This window comes from Scleropages formosus, chromosome 1 (genome assembly GCF_900964775.1).
Source record: "Scleropages formosus chromosome 1, fSclFor1.1, whole genome shotgun sequence".
In the NCBI taxonomy this organism is placed as follows: domain Eukaryota; kingdom Metazoa; phylum Chordata; class Actinopteri; order Osteoglossiformes; family Osteoglossidae; genus Scleropages; species Scleropages formosus.
The window spans coordinates 41,462,634-41,482,394 of record NC_041806.1 but is presented as its reverse complement, the minus strand read 5'-3'; the positions used below and the strand labels follow the sequence as shown (position 1 = coordinate 41,482,394).

The following is a 19,761-nucleotide window of genomic DNA, read 5'->3' as shown; positions in this document are numbered from 1 at the left end:
ATCTAGATGACTTGTCATCGTGGCTTAGTTGGTTGACCTCCATGGCAATGGTGTCTTAAAGAAATCGCTACGCAATCAGAGTAAATGAAAAAAGCTCTCAATATAACAGGCATGACAGAATATCAGGCTGCTAAAAACCTCTAGACTTCTGAGCAATGAGGTGTTTGGTAAAGAGGCTATGGAGGTTTTTGACCCAGGGCTCGGTGTACCGTTTCATAGCACACAGCTCCTGCAAAGTGCCTTATGATAAAGCCCTCATCATCTCGAACATTTCTGTGAATCGCCAGCTTGGACTTCCTGGGGACCTGCAGGATGGAGAAGGTAGCCATCGTCATTTGTTGTCCACATATATAGATGCATACGTGTCCTCTTCTAAAACTTTGCTCACTTTAGCCTTGTTGTATGTTACCCTACAAAACATCACTTCCAAGCTTAGAACTTCACCACCAAAATTTCTTGACTACAGCAAAAAGCCTTAAACACAGCACTGCACTTCACCGTGAGACGGAAGTGGTCCTTGTGCTTGCTGTGCACTGTGTCTGTAAAGTGCTGGTCGCTGGGTTGGGGCAGGCGGTTCTCTTCATCCAGGATGTCAAGAATACCCACAACTTTGGCCTCTATCAGGTCTGTGATGATAGAAATGGGAGCAGATGTGTGGGCTTGGGGGTGTGAGCAAGGTTAGTGCTGCACCACGATGAGCTCTTACAGTTCATTAGTGCATCACCAGTTACTCATCCAGGTTAAACGTACAAGTGATGTACAAATTGGCTACAAATTGAGCAGAGCACTTCATTTGCATGTAGTGCAGGAGAATGGCTCTGTTGATTGAGGAATCAACCAGTTAAATTAATATTACACCATAATGAGGAAAAAATACTCTACATCAGACACCCTTATTTGCATATGAAGCACAGGTTTGCTGGAAATTTCTGTAGCAAGTAAAAGCATCATATAAATGATATGCGCAGAGAGCCAAAATATGCCCTCCTCACACATAAATTGAGGTGTCAACCATTTGGTTTGAATAAAAACCATAATACAAAGCCAATAGAAATACAAATATTTTCTAGAGAGCACTGCAGATTAAAATGTATTTATCCATAGATTTTTCAGCTCTGGCACAACTGAGTCCATACCCTCGCAATTCTCCCCCAAACACATGCACAGGTTATGAAGAGCAACAGCAGCAATGCTCTATCATCTCTCCTCAAGCAATGTGCCTTTAAATCTCACAGAGGACTGCAGACACAGCCTGGAGACAACACTTGAGGAAACACAGGTTGGTCTTGTGCAAACAAAGCACATTCCTAACCTTTCTGAGCTGCCCAGGTAGTGGAGACTGACTAAAGAGATGTATGTATGACATACCTATGCAATCCTGGTTGTCCACGTAGTGAACCTCATTGACTCCTAGGCCTTCCCTCTGGTACAGCTCTTGTTCCTACAATGACACAGTTTCCTGTCAGGATCTGGGGTCAGACAGGACCCATTTCAGACTGCAGCAGGACTGATATTATTCTTTTCATATGAAAACCCTGCAGATGCCACAGATGTAAACATCGTTCCCTAGGCCTTTATATATGAAGCCATTTTTTTGCTTGAGGATGGCAGTCCCAGGAAGGTTCAACAAAGTGTTTCACTTGCTTACATCTTCCACCGTGAAAGGTGACTGGTGAGAGCCTCTTCCAAATGTGCTCACCTCTTTCAGGATGCGCTCGTTGAAAAACTGCTGCAGCTTCTCGTTGCAGTAGTTGATGCAGAACTGCTCAAAGCTGTTGTGCTCAAAGTACTCTGTGGGAAGATGAGCCACAGGTAAAGTGCACAAATTTCAACTGAGACCCTCACACTAGAGTCTCACAGTAGGGAGGCTTGACACATTGAGTAGCGTACGAGAAGGTTGACTTACCGAACCCAGCAATGTCCAGTACCCCAATGAAGGTAGAGGAGCTCTCAAATGGGAAGCACTGGTTGACCCTCTTGACCACATGGTCAAACAGGCGGCTGTAGACAGCCTTGGCCAGGGCATCCCGAGCGTTGTTCGCTTGTTCAACCTTCAGCGGCACTCTGCAGAAACGCACATACAAAAATTAATTGATTTAATGTCGAAAAACAGCACCTTGTTCTTATAAATACGACGTCACCCGCATGAGTCAAGTTTTCAACATCCAGCTGAGATGATTCCAGAAATAAACAGGTCACTAAAGACTTGGATAATTGTAAAGACAATCTTTTAACAGGTATAGCAGCAATGTAACTGGACTGATGAGGAGAGGTTGCGGGTTCAAGTTTTGCGAGGTCATGAGAACTTTTGGAAAAGATATTCAACCAGATTTGCCTCAGTAAAAAAAATGTCCAAAACTGGAGAAAGTGTAGAATTACAAAGTATACACCAAACAATACAACAACGGCAATGAAATGTTGTCAGAAAGACTGATTTGGCCTGTACACAGAGAACTGTACGAGCTCAAATCAGTCTCACTGTTGGTCATCAGCTCTATAAACGCACGGTAATTGCTTTGCACACACACCTTTGCGGGTGATTTAATGACACTGGTGAACACGAGGACACAATGCCAGGAGATGGAAGGAAGCTTATTCAGGCACCATGTGAGCGGGCTGTAAATATTGCCATGTGCTGCTCAGCTCTTCAAATCACCTCTTCTATAATGGCTATTGTCCTTGTAGAAAAAATTTGCACAAACCAACTTAAGACAGGAAAAAGTTTTTGCTAATGGTGTGCTTCAGCCAAAGAGGGAGGACCACTGTCTGACAGAGATATAGAAATCTCACACACTCACACATATAATATAGTTTTCAAAGCGCATGTTACACATAACGTCTCATTGGCTTCCTTTCTACATGATCAGCGTGTGCTCAGCTCACGTGTGCTTCCAATTTACTTATGCATCTACTACATTTCCTACAGGCTGAAGTAAGTTGTGTGCGACATATAACAAGCACCCTACACCCCTTCAGCTCATCTCTCCACCTGCAAACATTATTTTCTTGTTTTCCAGGCCCAGCCAGTGTCGGTTACCCCTTACAGTTGGGGGTGTAGTTTCGGTGCATCCTCTTTCTGGCACAATGTGCTTTCTGCAGAAGTTACAGAACACGTCGGTTGCACTTCTAATGCATGCCATCATTTTTATTCCTTTTTCTTATTTTTCCTCTCACATCCTTCAGGTGAACGCTTCAGGTTGGAGAGCGCTCAGACTGAGCCACCGCTCTTAGCCGCAGAAAGATCCTCTTACGTGCATCCCGTCTTGGAACACCTCATCATCCTCCCTACGACCAGCCCGCAGTCCCGTACTAAGGGCCTGACAGTTACATCACTGCACAGGAAGTCATGCAGTAATTTGTGTCCTTGGCTTCACCCTGTCACCCTAACTCCGCCCCTCAAGCCGAGGCACAAACCACACCTCCTAATCTCAGTTACAAATCCCACCCTCTAAGTCCCTCAACCCTGCCTCTAACCCCACCCCTTAAAAGCAAACAGCCTCAAATTCAAGTCCTGAATCTCAACGCTGCCCCTTAGCATCAATCCCTCAAATCCTACCATTCAACCTGGTCCCAGAAACCCACCCCAAATTTTTGCCTTTTACCTCTCCCATTAGAGTACAAGCCAGAACAAAAAAGCCATTTGAGGAAATTACTTCAAAATCTCTGCCATGAAATTACCTCAAAATCGCTTTGTCTCTGCAGCCGAGGATGAATTATGCATGGGAGTGAAAGATCTTCCAGGCAGCACCTGCCAAATATTAACATAGACAGGAGTTGTCCTCTCACTGAAGGGCGGTATGAGCTAATACTACAGCCAGTGCATTGACCACGTATCACTCCATCTTGCAATAGCCCCAAGGTTACCCCCCACCTCCCTCTGTCTGTGAAGCATATCCCCCTGCAACTGCTGTGGTCCTTTGTGAAAATGAGTTCCTGCCAGGGACAGGCACCATACTGTGGCATCTGTATGAATGAGAAGCTGAGTGGCCCACGCTGCCGTGGAGAAGCCGGGCTGACCAGGTGAATGCCATTAACATCCTTCCTCATGCACACAGTGCTGCGTAAAGCCTTTCTCAATGGGGCTAAACATAGCTGAGGCTTTCCCTCTTACGCAACGCATACAAATAGACCTCTGAGACGTAACAAGTTCAAATCCCATTCGGGCCTTCCTTAAACTCCTTACACTCTTTTCGCAGCGGTGCTGTTTGTGAGGCTGTGGAAGCATTGCGTTACGAAGGATGGGACACAGCTCACACCTTGCCAACTGCTGTCAGTTAGACAGGAGGGGACCAGTGCCCTGGAGATGGCACATACATCGAGTTCTGACCGCAGCAGCTGTATTCCTGCCCTCTCTGCGTTTTATTACACCCAGGACTGACATGGCACTTGATGAGCAACTAGAGACCTGTGGGGTCAAATGCCAAATGTTGTTGCCAAACAACAGTTTGATTTATCGATTTCTTTTTTATTAGCAACTGCTTGTCCATTGCTGTGTGGCAATGGTTGGGAGCCTATCGTGACACCACAGGGTGTGAGCCAGCATACACCGTAGACCGGATGTCAGTACATCATAGGCTAGTCACTCTCACACACTCACACACTCACGAAGCAATTCCAAATTACCAATTCACTCGAAACGCATCTTCGGACTATGAGTCGAAGCCGCGAAAACACAGGATGAATATGCAAACTTCACATAGGCTGAGCTGGATTCAAACCCGCGTGCGAACCCAGTGCCCAGCCCAGTCTGGCCTGCACAGCCCACAGCAGCTCCTCGTGTGACCTGTCAGCTCGAGTGTCATGGACAGCCGGAGGTCAGAAGCTCCTGTCTCAAACACTGAGCTTAGAGTAGCGCAGCACGGCTCTGTCAACCTCGTACGCCACCTGTTTGCCTGCCTGCTTGTCACCAAACCCAACTGCTTTTCAAAGGGTGGACATTAAATCTAACCTCCTTTATACTTTCCTACAGAAGTGGACCACATCATTTTGAACGCTGTCCCAGGAGGACATTTATGCAATGGCAAAAAAAAGCCATACTGAAGTACCCACTTTAGCAGAGACAAAGTCCTTCACCTGTAACCTGTGGGTTGCTCAGATTTACCAAAAACTGTCAAGTCCAAATGAAAACTGCGTTAAGAGTGTTCTGTGGTACCCTGGGGGGGAAGGGGGTTGGGGGCTTACTTGATCACTGTGCCTTTGGCGCCCCCTGCTGTTGTGAGCATGACCCTGGTGGTGAGGCTCACTTGCAAGTCATCCTCATCCAGACCGAGGAGTTCAGCACAGTACTCCAGCATCTTTCCAGAGGTCCTCTTTATGGTACAGCCTCCTGATGGGGTACATAGACACAGCAGTTATACACAATGCATCCACAAGTTCATACTGAACAATTCACCCCTTACTTCACGCATTCTCTTCGGTGGGCTCACCACCTGCCGGAGAAACCATAAGGGGCCGGTGCGTTGTGATTTGGGCGGTGGTCGGGGCCGAGTGCCCGGCCGACCCAAACCTCGGGCGCCAACTCTGGTTTTTGGGACTTGGAATGTCACCTCACTGGCGGGGAAGGAGCCTGAGCTGGTGCGGGAAGTTGAGAGATACCGTCTAGATATAGTCGGGCTCACTTCCACTCACAGCTTGGGTTCTGGAACCACTCTACTCGATCGAGGGTGGACTCTCCACTATTCTGGCGTTGCCCAAGGTGAGAGGCGGCGGGCTGGTGTGGGCTTATTAATAGCCCCCCAGTTCAGCCGCCATGTGTTGGAGTCTACCCCGGTGAATGAGAGGGTCATCTCCCTACGCCTTCGGGTCAGGGAACGGTCTCTCACTGTCGTTTGTGCTTATGCGCCTAGCGGCAGTGTAGAGTACCCGGCCTTTTTAGAGTCCCTGGGGGGCGTGCTGGAAAGCGCTCCCACTGGGGACTCTGTCGTTCTACTGGGGGACTTTAACGCCCACGTGGGCAGCGACAGTGATACCTGGAGGGGCGTGATTGGGAGGAACGGCCTCCCTGATCTGAACCCGAGCGGTGAGTTGTTATTGGATTTCTGTGCTAGTCGCGGTTTATCCATAACGAACACCATGTTCATGCATAAGGGTGTCCACCAGTGCACTTGGCACCAGGACACCCTAGGTCGGAGGTCGATGATCGACTTTGTAGTCGTTTCTTCTGACCTTCGGCCATATGTCTTGGACACTCGGGTGAAGAGAGGGGCTGAGCTGTCAACTGATCACCACCTGGTGGTGAGTTGGATTCGATGGCGGGGGAAAAAGCTGGACAGACCTGGCAGGCCCAAACGCATAGTGAGGGTCTGTTGGGAACGTTTGGCGGAGGCCCCTGTCAGAGAGGTCTTCAACTCCCACCTCCGACAGAGCTTCAACCAGGTCCCGAGGGAGGTGGGGGACATTGAGTCTGAATGGACTATGTTCCGCTCCTCCATTGTCGGTGCGGCTGTTCGGAGCTGCGGCCATAAGGTCTCCGGTGCCTGTCGCGGCGGCAATCCCCGAACACGGTGGTGGACACCGGAAGTAAGGGATGCCGTCAAGCTGAAGAAGGAGTTCTATCGGGCCTGGCTGGCTCATGGGACTCCTGAAGCAGCTGACGGGTACCGACGGGCCAAACGGAGCGCGGCTCTGGCAGTCGCCGCGGCAAAAACTCGGGCTTGGGAGGAGTTCGGTGAGGCCATGGAGGAAGACTTTCGGTCGGCCTCAAAGAGATTCTGGCAAACCGTCCGGCGACTCAGAGGGGGGAAGCGGTGTTCCACGAACACTGTTTACAGTGGAAGTGGTGCGCTGCTGACCTCAGCTGAGGATGTTCTCGGGCGGTGGAAGGAGTACTTTGAGGATCTCCTCAATCCCTCCGACACGCCTTCCGTAGAGGAAGCTGAGGCTGGGGACTCGGAGGGGGACTCGTCCATTACCCTGGCTGAAGTTGCTGAGGTAGTCAAAAAACTCCTCGGTGGCAAGGCTCCGGGGGTGGATGAGATCCGCCCCGAGTTTCTCAAGTCTCTGGATGTTGTGGGGCTGTCTTGGCTGACACGCCTCTGCAGCATCGCGTGGAGTTCGGGAACGGTGCCTCTGGACTGGCAGACCGGGGTGGTGGTCCCTCTTTTTAAGAAGGGGGACCGGAGATTGTGTTCCAACTACAGGGGGATCACACTCCTTAGCCTCCCTGGGAAAGTCTATGCCAGGGTACTGGAAAGGAGAATCCGACCGATAGTCGAACCTCGGATTCAGGAGGAGCAATGTGGTTTTCGCCCTGGCCGTGGAACACTGGACCAGCTCTATACCCTCACTAGGGTGTTGGAGGGTTCGTGGGAGTTTGCCCAACCAGTCCATATGTGTTTTGTGGACCTGGAGAAGGCATTCGACCGTGTCCCTCGTGGCATCCTGTGGGGGGTGCTTCGGGATTATGGGGTTCGGGGCTCGTTGCTACGGGCTGTTCGTTCCCTGTATGACCGGAGCAGGAGCTTGGTTCGCATTGCCGGCAGTAAGTCAGACCTGTTCCCGGTGCATGTTGGACTCCGCCAGGGCTGCCCTTTGTCACCGATTCTGTTCATTATTTTTATGGACAGAATTTCTAGGCGCAGTCAGGGAACGGAGGGTGTCTGTTTTGGTGGCCGCGAGATCTCGTCTCTGCTTTTTGCGGACGATGTGGTCCTGTTGGCTTCATCAAGTCAAGACTTGCAGCGTGCACTGGGGAGGTTTGCAGCCGAGTGCGAAGCGGCGGGGATGAGAATCAGCACCTCCAAATCCGAGGCCATGGTTCTCAGTCGGAAAAAGGTGGATTGCTCCCTCCGGGTTAGGGGGGAGTTGCTCCCTCAAGTGGAGGAGTTTAAGTATCTTGGGGTCTTGTTCACGAGTGAGGGAAAAATGGAGCGGCAGGTCGACAGACGGATCGGTGCGGCGTCTGCAGTAATGCGGTCATTGTACCGGTCTGTTGTGGTGAAGAGGGAGCTGAGTCGTAAGGCGAAGCTCTCAATTTACCGGTCGATCTACGTTCCTACCCTCACCTATGGTCATGAACTCTGGATCATGACCGAAAGAATGAGATCGCGGATACAAGCGGCAGAAATGAGTTTCCTCCGCAGAGTGGCTGGGCGCACCCTTAGGGATAGGGTGAGGAGCTCAGTCACCCGGGAGGAGCTCGGAGTAGAGCCGCTGCTCCTCCGCATCGAGAGGAGCCAGTTGAGGTGGCTCGGGCATCTGTTCCGGATGCCTCCTGGACGCCTCCCTGGGGAGGTGCTCCGGGCTTGTCCCACTGGGAGGAGGCCTCGGGGCAGACCCAGGACACGTTGGAGAGACTATGTCTCCCGGCTGGCCTGGGAACGCCTTGGGGTTCCCCCAGAGGAACTGGAGGAGGTGTGCGGGGAGAGGGAGGTCTGGAGTACTCTGCTCGGACTGCTGCCCCCGCGACCCGGCCCCGGATAAAAGCGGAGGAAGATGGATGGATGGACTTCACGCATTCAAAACTCTCCTGGTAGTGCTCCTTACGGCACAGCCTCCTCACGGGCCACACACATCATAGAAAGACATCTCCACTGCAGTACTTTAAAAATTGATTTTTCTTGTCTTATAATACCACTAGAAAATTAAATACATTTAAGTAACAAACACTTTGAAATATGCTATAATGATACTTATACCATATACAATATATACAAATTCTACAGCTTTAGATGGGAAAAACCTATAACAGCCTTGACGTGAAATCCTGCAGAAGGAAAAGGCAAGTTCTCCAGTCCTGAGAGTACATCACATCATGAAGGAAGTGTTTTGTAGCACACCCATAAAATTCCGTAACCCATTAATAAGTCGCTACTGGAGCATTTTAAATCTGCAGAAATACTTCAAGTCGCACAGCAGCACCTACAGCGTAAGTTACCTTTGTTCTCTATTTAACCTTGAGAGTACATAATGTTAAGGGCACGCTGATCATCCATTAATCACCTTGTCACGTCGATCTCCGTGAGATGATTTATCGTGGAGAGTCAACCTCTCTCCTTTAATTGAATAGCGCAATGACACCCATTAGTCCCGTGCTACTGCACTTCATCAGAACGGGTACAACTGTTTTTTATCCATCAGCCTGTCCGTGAGGAGAATTACAGCTGCAATGAGGAGACAGGAAGGACTGCAAGATGGGGGTGGAGGGGGGATTTTATATATATGTCTATAATTTCTCCTGATGACCCTATTAAAGGACAGGTGAGCCATTCATCTGGTTGTGTCCCTCAGAGTCGTCGCCTATCTGCTGTCCAACAGGCTGTCAGCCCGGGGCTCTGACACCGGCTCAAACTAGAGACCTCCTGATGTCCAACTTGGTCATCGTACGCTCACCGCACTTGTTCACATCCCAAAAGGAGTACCTTTTCACAAGAGCCTGCAGCCTTCCATTGTGCTCCTGGAAACCTGTGCATGTCGCTGTCTTGTTGTGTCATGGGTTTCCATAGAGACATGACACCATACTGCATCGTACACATGATGTGCCTTTCCTACAATTGCTCATGACAACATTTCACTCCGTTCAGGCTAGTACCATTTACTGCAGCTGGGGGTGTAGTAGTTAGAGCCACCACCTTGGTCTCAAAGGACCTGGGTTTGAGTTGCACAATTTACCCAGCTGTATAAATGGGTCAATCATCATTATACAAATATAACGTCATATGTTGGCTTGGCAAATGTGTCAGCAAAACAATGGCTAGTAATAGTATTTGGCCTACAGAGCTTTTGTATTGCTGAAACATAAGACAGTGCAGTACCATTACCGCATCTCTCTAACTTTTAAACCATAAAGATTTACTTGTCTCCCTGAATGCATTATTGGCAATGCCCATGCTACCTGGGTCAATAACGCTTGTTAAAACCACTGCTTATGTGCATTTTATACAGAGTCTGTGGGCTGTATTAGAGGATAACCTGGGGATTCAGGGGTAGGATTTTGAAGGTGATCAATGGCATTCGCCCACCGCAGCCTCTGCCTGAAAGCCCATCAACGAACTGAAGATCTTCTGCTGCATCGGCCAACTTTGCATCACACTACTGCTCTGTGGTGCAAACCCAGAGGACAAGCGCTAAATGTCTTCTTAGACAAAACCTGCATTTAGCAAAATCAGTCTGTAAAAATTACCTCCAATATCTTGTAAAACTGCCTGGATACTCATCCATCTAAATCCCCTCGCCTGTTGGACCCTCGGACCCAGAATCCTTCTAAGACGACATATCCTGCCTTTTAAAACCTTCACTCCGCCTCATGAACAGGAGCGGAAGACCATTGTTAAAGCAGGATCTCGTAGTTTTATGAGATGTGAGCAAGGCAGCTCAGTTCAGAGGAGCAGGGGCCCCTGTTGACCCCATATGCACTCAAGTGGTCTTCTGCAGCATTACCACCAGCTTGGCAAAAGTCCAGCTAATTTTAGACCTCAGTTTCCAAGCATCTGTATTTGAAACTTAAAATATAACCTCTTGGTATGCACTTTTACACGGAGACTTATTAAAAAAAAAAAAAAAAAAAAAAAAAAAAAAAAAAAAAAAAAAAAAAAAAAACCTTTTAAATGCTTATCTTCAGCAGCTGTGAAAGACTAGCACAAAGGTGTATTGATTGTGGATGCCCTGCAGAGACAGCTAACAGAAGGGGGGGCAGTACTATGTTCTCCCTGGCAAGATAAAGGTCACGTCCTCCTCTTTTTTTAATGCAGATAATGCAGCTCACAGCCTCTCTTCCCCACCCATCCTCCTACACTTACCTGAGGTGCTCCCTGCTTCCTCGAAGTCGATGTTGCCCAGGTGTAGGACGCCGGCCACCACCCGAAACAGATCCAACTTCTCCATGTCATCCAGGCCAATCTTCTTCATGGCCACGCACATCCTGTTGAAGTCACCCTGGTCATCCAGCAGGGGGTCCTTCAGTGGGCCTGCTTTGAGGTGCTGTTGAATGACACCGCACAGAGTAAGTGCCCATTGTCCAACCTTTCCTGTATCCCACAAACAAGTCGACACCAAGTCCGCATCGCACTTCACACCACACACCTCTCTTCAGCTTGACCAGCCTGCCCAGTGTTCACTTCAAAACAGCACATGCAAGTTTGGATTTGGGGGGGAAATCAGTGAAATCAACTCAAACATTAATCAGAGCTGGACTGGAACTTCTTGATTGGCAGGCGGGTCAAAACTTGGACTTAGAGTCGCCACCGCACCAGTGTTCACCTGCGCCCTTCCCAGGGAAGGCAAAAGCAGGAGGAGAACAGAAGAAAGATTTGCAGACAGGATAACAGCTCAGGAAAGCACCATCCCTTAATCGCATGCAAAGGCTGGGCTCGATAGATAAGATTTCTGAAGAATAGCCATGGAAACCCCATGGAGCCACAACCATCTAGGCCAATATCTTGCAGGCTGTTGTTCTGAACCCTTGCACACCAGGCAAAATGGCAGGAGGAAACAAGCAGAGGTGATGGACCTGTGGAGACAGGAAGGGGGCAAGCTGGCAGGGAGGGCGCCATCACGCAATGTCTCAGGAGGGTCCAAGGAAAGGAAAAGTACAGAGCTGCCAGCAGCGATGGCTGACCCCCACCTCCGTGGTGCTTTCAGCTTCCTCTCAGACACGCAAGGGTATTAAAAGGAGCTCTGCGCATTAACATCCAATTTGCACATTCCATCTTCAGATATAACTGTCAGAGCTCGAATGTGCCCGAGCTTCAACAAGTACAAGGACTTAGCAAGTGGTCAGTGCTCAATTCATGAGAATGAGGACTGAGAACTGCTGGTTTAAAAAATTCCACTTTTCACCTTAAAACTCCCAGTCACCTCACTGCTAAGTTAACTGCTACTGGACCATGTTAAATCCACAAAAAATATGGCAAGTCTTGCAGGTGCACCTGCAAAGTAATTACATCTGTTTCCTGTATAAACATGATTACCTGGAATGAATATGACAGATTTTTTTAAATAAATCGAGTTAAATTGAAGACAACATGAGCGTAAAATTCATTTCCCATTGAACAGAACACAGACTACTCTGTTGAATTATTTCTACATACTAGGCTGGGGCACAACAGGAAGTGTAGTGTTTATTGCTAATGTCTCTCTCTTTGCACTGTAGTGCAAGAGATCAGAAGGTCCTGGGTTCATATCCCACTCCTGAGTCAGCACCACTTGATCAAGGCACTTACCATGAATTGATAACAGCAAAAACACAGCTGTTTAAATGAATAACTGCTAAGCTGCTTACCTAACAGTGCAAGTCAGTTTGGAAATAGGTGTCAACTAAATAGAAAAAAGAACATGACTGTAAAATCTCTCGGCTGCCATAGGGGTGGTGACTAACATAATGGATAACGTAAGTATAGCCTAAAGGCTGTCTTTTTTTTTTTTTAATAAAAAGAAACCGCTCTCATATGCCTTTGAAATGCAAAGCTGTATAAATAGGTAACATTAAGTACTGCAAAATTAACGAGAACTGCAAGAAATAGGTCCTGCTGTGTTGTATTTACATTCTCTTGCCCCTCGTAAAATGCACCATATTGGACTGATATCCTGGACCAGGTGGTACTTTATCACAGCAGGTCTGAAAAGCATATAGCCAAACAAATGGCCTCAGAGAGAGAAAGATAGATATACGGATTAGATAGATACTGTAGCTAGAAAGAGCGTGCACTTACTCCACACAACACTACAGATCTGAAGCTGGAAAGGCCCCAGAATTCATATCACCAGAACAGTTTGACTATACTACAGAGCGGAGTGTGATCACCTCAATGTCCTGTATATCAGGGAAGCAGTAGTGCAAGGAGAGAAACACACACACACACACACACACACACACACACACACACACACACACACACACACACCAGCGATTACTGACATGAAGCAGGTCAGCAGGACATCTCGGGTCAGTTTGAGCACAGTGGACACAGCCAGCGTGTAGGGGGGGGCTATGAAAACGCCCCTTCTAGGACAGCTGGTAGCGTAGTGGTTAGAGCTACTGCCTTTGGATCCAAAGGTAGCAGGTTTGATCCCCACCTCTGGCTGTAGTACCCTTGAGCAAGGTACTTACCCTAAAATTGCTCCAGTAAATTACCCAGCTGTATTAATGGGTAAATGATTGTAAGAATATAATAATTGTGACCTTAACATTGTAAGTCGCTTTGGGGGAAAAGCGTCAGCTAAATGAATAAATGTAATGGTTAAAAAGAATTACATCAGCAGCATACCCTCGATTGCAGTTTTAACTCAGAGCAGAGTACATTTTTAATTAACCATCTTTATACTCTGTTACTTGGATTCAAATGTATCCTATGGGTTTACATTAAAACAGACATTACTCATAAATATCACTGTAACTTCATTCCCAACCAGACTTACACAGCATGTCAGATTTCATACAGTATGTGAATATGGAAAAACTATTTTCTAAAATGTCCCAAAACAGGAAAAAGCCATCATAAATATTCCACTAACATGACATCCATTGACAAAAGGAATGAATCACACATTCGTATATCATTGATGATCCTTCTTGTGGAGGATATGATCGAGTTCCTGCAACAGCTAATTTTAATAGTATTAATCAATCAGACTGGCAGTCCCCAAAGGTGTGGTGCACACGGTTGCAATAATAAACTCCTCCAACTGACACATAGCACCAGGCTTCAGAATGGATCCCGTTTCGAGGGTCAGGGAATTCTCTGGAATGTGACACATCATGTCCGTTCGGGCCATTTCATTTTGCAGGCTGGTTCAGCGGCTGACCCTTCAGCAGAACATCTCAGCTGACAGGCAAGGGCCCGTGGGGAGCCTGCTCACACCAAGTGCCCTGGCCTTTCTGGAAAGTACGTGACTCCCACGTGAGCCCCAACACACTTATGTAGCGCCTGCGGAATGGGCCTTTTAGTAGCTTCTCCATAACACACACCAGACAAGGGTAAGATCTGGGAACCTTCTAAGTCACTGGAAAAAGGTGCCTGCACTCACAGGGCTCATACACTGTGTGTGACACACATTTCATTCGTTATACATGCAGCAGATTTTAAAAGGTCTGAACCGCGCCCGTCCGTACAGGAGTTCGCCTACAGCATGTGCGAAACAAGAAGCTCTCGGACACCGGCTTGGGCACACAAATGAGCCAAATGCAACATCTCAGAGCAGTTGATACCTGCTTCACTCACACCGCTCTCCGCCTCCGCAAGCCTCCTTGACCAATGTCTTAGTATTCAGCTGCACAAACTGCTGCTGCTTGGTCACCCTCTTCAAAGGCATCGATTTCAAAGGGAGACCTGAACAAGTTTCCTTCAACTTGACATACATCTATATTTACTTCCCTCTCTTTTCATCTGTCTTACTGACAGCTTCCTACCCAAGGCAGAGACTCTAGATGGAGCTCACAACAAACACCGGATCACTTTGGGAACATGTGGGGTGTTCTGGGGGCTTACAGAGAAGATGCACTCGTGCACCGTACCTGTGGGCTCTTGCGGTTCTGGAGGATCTGCTTCTCTGTGTCCTTGGTGGCAAAGTACTGGGTGCAGCCGCGGTTCAGGTACTGGAGAACAAGAAGCAGAAGAACAGGACGTGAAAACACAGTGCTACCGGTGACGTCAACATACGAACAACTTACAGATGAGTTCCTGCACTGACCAGAGACGTTCCGCTACATTCCTCCTCTGAACTATGGAAACTAATACTCAAAACAAGACAATGATGTACTAGATCTGAGGGATTATTAAATATCCTGGAAACCAAAATGTTGCACATTGAGATCTGAGGCCTGCAAATTCTCACAGGAGCATGTTCAGATACTACAAACCATGATTTTCAAAACTAAACCCTTTCCTACACTGTATACTTAATGCTACAAGCCACATATAATAATGAATTACTGAAAATAACATACACACACAGTTGACACAAACCTTTACCTCACTTGTAAGATTTCTATTAAGTTTTCCAAGCACCAGCATAAAAATGTAATACCATGTAAAAGCAAAGTATGTCCTCCGTAATGTCTTTTGGGACTCAGCAATGTGGCATGTACCGCTTAAGAGATGCACTTACAAACATATGTCCTCCTGAATGGACGAAAAATTAACGGCCAGATAGCACAGCACCAGAATATTGTACAGTTAAAATATGTCACGTACATAAAGCCATTTGTCACCTTCAGGAATTTACCGCAATACAAAGAAGCAAATAGCTTTCCTGTCCCTGCTTCACTCGTTGTCAGAGAGGGAATATGATGCGCTGAAGTGTGTGAAATAAACTTCCTGGCTGAAGGAGAAACAATCACTTACATTGCTGAGAGAAACAACTAAATTCACCCAAGCAGACGGAGCAGAGCACGAGCTCTCATTACTGAAACGCCTTCGAAGAGATCTCGCAATGAGAGCAGTATCCTTCCGCCCTCCTGCCCCCCTCCCCCGCCACCGCTTGAACGTGACACGTCCGGCACCTGTCATTACGGCTCCATTATCCACCCGTCGCTTTCGTTTTTCTTATTGTGCTCCTCTAATTGTCTTCATGATAAACATCTGCCTTTCCCAGCAAGTGAGCAGCTGTCAAGGAGTTTGATAGACGGGTGGTAACGGGTGGCAGAAGGATGCTGCCAAAGATGAGGGAACACTCTGTTGCTGATCATTGGGAAAGCTCTTAAAACAAGGGAGAATGCATTCCAATTATTATGATTACTGGTTTTAAGTTTTCATCTTTTCTCAAAACTAAATAATATTTAAATCACAACATGACACACTGGTCAAGTGTAATTTTTCAAGCAGCTGTCAGGCAGCAAAACTGAAATCTGGGAGAAACTATGAGCATAAAAATGTGTGCGGTGAATGTTGAGGACTCGGCCAGTGAAAAGACCCACTGAAATAGCCATTGTACTACGTGTGATACATGGGAAATGTCAAGCCAATTAGCATAGTGCGACTCAGTTTAATAATCTCTATTAGCAGAAATGAAGCTGGTGTCGCACAGCAGTCAGTGATGCATCACACGGGTGTGAAACACATGCTGAACGTTAAGGAAAAGCCAGGGTTTTGGTGGACACATTACTTGGACAACTTGTCAAGAGCTTGCTTCCTAGCAACAAGAGCGGCACAAACACTGAAGGAAAGTGGCCAAAGGGCCTTTTTGCAAGGAGCAACATTGACATCTAGTGGCCAAAGTAAATATCACTAAACTTCAACACCACAGTACATGACAGTGTATCTGTGAAAGCAGAGCACTGGACTTGCGAGGCAGCCTGCAGGATCATCTCACCCTGAATGCATCCGGTGAGCTGAGGTGGAGCTTCTGGCTGATGTCCTCACTTGCCCCAGCACACAGCCGGTAGAAGATGTGGTAATTTCGCTCTTCGGGACTCTGCGTGCAGATCCGGGACTTCTCAAGAAGGTAGTGGGATACAAAACCACCCACCACAGCATTCTGCAATGCAAAAAGGGTCATAGGTGAGCTCTGAGGAGACATGTGTAGCTCAAAAAAGGTGTTAGGATGTGAGGTAGCACATGGTTTACAGTATTCACACGGCTCACTCCAGAGCACTCGGCCACATAGTCTCACCTTCTCGTTAAAGTGAATTTCGACAAACTTCCCAAAGCGACTGCTGTTGTTATTCCTGACTGTTTTGGCATTTCCGAATGCCTCGAGAAGGGGATTGGCTGTGGGTTGAAAGTCTAATCGTCAATCTCCACAAAGACATCCATGTTAAGGTTGCACTTACAAGCCAGCATGTTGGACTTTACCAATAAGAATTTTTTTTTTTTTTAACCCCAACAACCTACCTTCAACTATTCTCTCATCAATATCTTGACCCGTACCGTACGACGTTGTTAAGTACCTGGAGAAGACCATAATGTTAAAAAGGATGTGTTGGAGATGTGTGCGCAGTTCCTCTCCAAAAACTGTAGTGAGAGCAACACAATTACAGCTGAGTGAGCGTTACAGATGGAGAAGTTGTACCGCAGAATAAATTTGGTGTTTTCAGTTTTCCCAGCTCCAGACTCTCCAGATACGATGATGGACTGACTCATCTTCAACACCTTCATGTCACGATAGGCTTTGTCCGCTGAAAGAAAGAGACACCCACATACATACACACCCAAGATGTTTGAGTTCTCCACAGAAAATAAACAAGCATGGATAAAATGCTTCTATTATCAACGTCATTTGGACACCAGAAAGTATGACAACATCACGACAGGGACTCGGTTTTCCATTAGTGCGCTGGCAAAGAGCGTGAAAACTCACACTGCTCATGAGAGACATAAGAGGTAGCTCTTCACATATACCATGTTGCTTTTCTGCTTCAAATGACAGTGCTTTGCAGGCACACCTGTCATTTCCCCTTTTCTAACTGTTGCATTTGACTAAGCATCCATTGCACTGCTCTACATGTCACATTTTTGTCCACATAGAATTCATCAAGATTTAATTGAGAAGTTTTTTTTAAAAAAAAAAAAAAAAAAAAAAAAAAAAAATTTTTTAAAACTATGGTTCTGAAAATGAGATTACAAACAAAAACACTTCACAATTTCTGGTGGAATAATTGTAACATGGTATATTAAATAATCTTCAACACTACAACTGTTTATGAAAATGTATTTAAAGACACCCTGTAAAAAAATCATTATGAAAAATATAATTTTTCACTGTTATTTATAAAAATTATTTTGGTATTTTAATTCATTTTAGGCCACATAATCTTCATCCATGATACTTTTCTTAATGTCCTGTAAGAAATAACGATAATTATTCCATGCAATGGAGTGATTACATGGAACAAATGAAGCCCGTTATGTGAGTGCTGGCTGTCCGTACAGTATATATGTACATGTATGGCTACTAGACCGACTGCCCCCGGTGAACATTGGGTCAAACAGTCCGCCAGAGAGCAACAGCTTCATACAGCAGGATAAGCAGCTTTACTGTGTGGAAACAGGAAACTGCAGCGCTTCCATGCTTTATAACTCACCGATTGCATATACATGGGGTGGCAAGGTGCCCAACGACCTGCCCCGGTACGTTTTGATGGTTTCAGAGGAGTACAGCTTGGGGATGTCATAGTACGGATTCACAGCAATCAGGATGTTTGCGACAAAAGTCTGCAGGACACAACCGCAGGTCAGAACAGAGAGAAAACAAAAACATTTGGCTATACACTCCGCCAAGGAACAAAGGTAAGACAGACTTCTCTGCAGCATTTAGCACAGCTTCAGGTCTGGAATGACCAGTACAGGTGGTCCTCAACTTGTAATGTAGGGGCTCTATTTCAACGACCCCTTCGAAAGTCAACTTTGTTGTACCTCGTAAATGCCATTATTTTGTATTATTTTAACCATAAGGATATATAAGCAATTCAAATGAACGACACAGTGTATTAGAAGGCTTTGTTGTACACATATACATACATATATATTGTTATATTTTTCAAATTTCAGACTGTTAAAAGACAACACAATTCATATTAACAAAAAAAAACAGGTACAGTAGTCCAGTTGTTGTACAGCACATGGAGCAGTCATAATTATGATGTTACGACCAAATGTCAACTCGAAAATATGAGCTTAATGGGATGGCTCGTGTAAGTCAACCACCTGTATTGGGAAATCTGCCACCTGTATATTCAAACATCTACACGTGTACCATTGATCTATCAGATTGCAACAAATAAATGTTCCTACAAAAAAAAAAAAAAAAAAAAAAAAGTACAAACATTTGTTGTACATGTGCAGCATGGTCAGATGAATATGTCCATGATACACGTCAAGGGAGACTTCAGCTGATCACTCCAGCATCTTACTGAGAGTCATAACTGGTAGGTAACTGTTCCTCAAAGCACCACCTCCCTTCCCCCAGCTGGGCTCAGCTCTCTGGGGCAAGCTGGATAGTCCATTGAATTCGATTAACTTTGGCAACAATGAAGAAACAAGAGGCACTGCTACACATAAGCTGCCTGTCAATTAACATCCAGATAACTCTGGTAAAACTAGAATGGAGGTAGAGGAATACCTCTCAAGAAGAACAAACAAATGAGTTTGGATGAACATATCTGAACGGTGGGTGCAAATCCTGAGGACGCCGTCTCAAAAACCTCTGTCTCAGGTTTTGTTTTAGGGCCTGTGCGTCTTTGTAAGCGCGGCTCCAGCCTGGAATGGTTATATCACTTTATGGCTACAGCTGTGCAGGTAACGGAAAGCACCTCGACCATTAGGATGAGCAACGAAAGAGCACACTTACGTAAATCTTGTCTTTGCTGTACCGGACTCTCACATTGTTCAAAAGTGTGGCTTCATTCAGGTACATGAGAGAGCCTGGAATTTAAACAGAAAAAGAAAAAAAAAAATATTAAAAGGGTCAAACTAATTAGCTATGAAGTCAAAGACTCAAGGCAAAAGCACAAACATCTGCCAAATTGCAACATAATTAAATTTATTATTTCTAGGCCTATATATCTTAAGAGTGTGTACAAACCCAAGTTCTATCCCCTATTCCCAAAACCACTGCAAGACTAACATTCAGTAAACAAAGAGAAGGCTCCGCTTACAGTTGTCTTCCACGTGTTTGTTGACGTCATCTTCTGCAGGAAATACTTGGCTGATGGAAGCCAAAAAGGTCTGCAACGCAAGTAGGCACATGGTGAAGGACGTTTGCTCCCGAGGCGCTTGCCTTCCTTACATTCAAGATGCCTGTTTATCTCAAAGACCTGCAAGAACTTTTCTGCATTCAAAAAACTAAACGGAATGACAAAACACAAAGAGCCTCTGACTCCATTCCAAG

General features: G+C 46.4%; 1 protein-coding gene across 6 annotated transcripts in view; it reads right to left on the bottom strand.

The window, feature by feature from the left end:
- Positions 1 to 19,761, bottom strand: part of myo6a (myosin VIa) — a 59,789-nt gene that overhangs the window by 23,029 nt on the left and 16,999 nt on the right. For all 6 annotated transcript variants that reach the window (XM_029251453.1, XM_029251458.1, XM_018743758.2 and 3 more), the window contains exons 3-17: positions 19,529 to 19,598; positions 19,222 to 19,295; positions 17,957 to 18,086; positions 16,945 to 17,050; positions 16,767 to 16,822; positions 16,546 to 16,643; positions 16,246 to 16,410; positions 14,450 to 14,530; positions 10,737 to 10,917; positions 5,182 to 5,326; positions 1,907 to 2,064; positions 1,700 to 1,791; positions 1,369 to 1,441; positions 499 to 626; positions 210 to 305 (exon numbers count right to left, since the gene is read on the bottom strand). In XM_029251453.1, the coding sequence (XP_029107286.1) occupies positions 210 to 305; positions 499 to 626; positions 1,369 to 1,441; positions 1,700 to 1,791; positions 1,907 to 2,064; positions 5,182 to 5,326; positions 10,737 to 10,917; positions 14,450 to 14,530; positions 16,246 to 16,410; positions 16,546 to 16,643; positions 16,767 to 16,822; positions 16,945 to 17,050; positions 17,957 to 18,086; positions 19,222 to 19,295; positions 19,529 to 19,598 (1,653 nt within the window). The remainder of the gene's footprint in view (positions 1 to 209; positions 306 to 498; positions 627 to 1,368; positions 1,442 to 1,699; positions 1,792 to 1,906; positions 2,065 to 5,181; positions 5,327 to 10,736; positions 10,918 to 14,449; positions 14,531 to 16,245; positions 16,411 to 16,545; positions 16,644 to 16,766; positions 16,823 to 16,944; positions 17,051 to 17,956; positions 18,087 to 19,221; positions 19,296 to 19,528; positions 19,599 to 19,761) is intronic.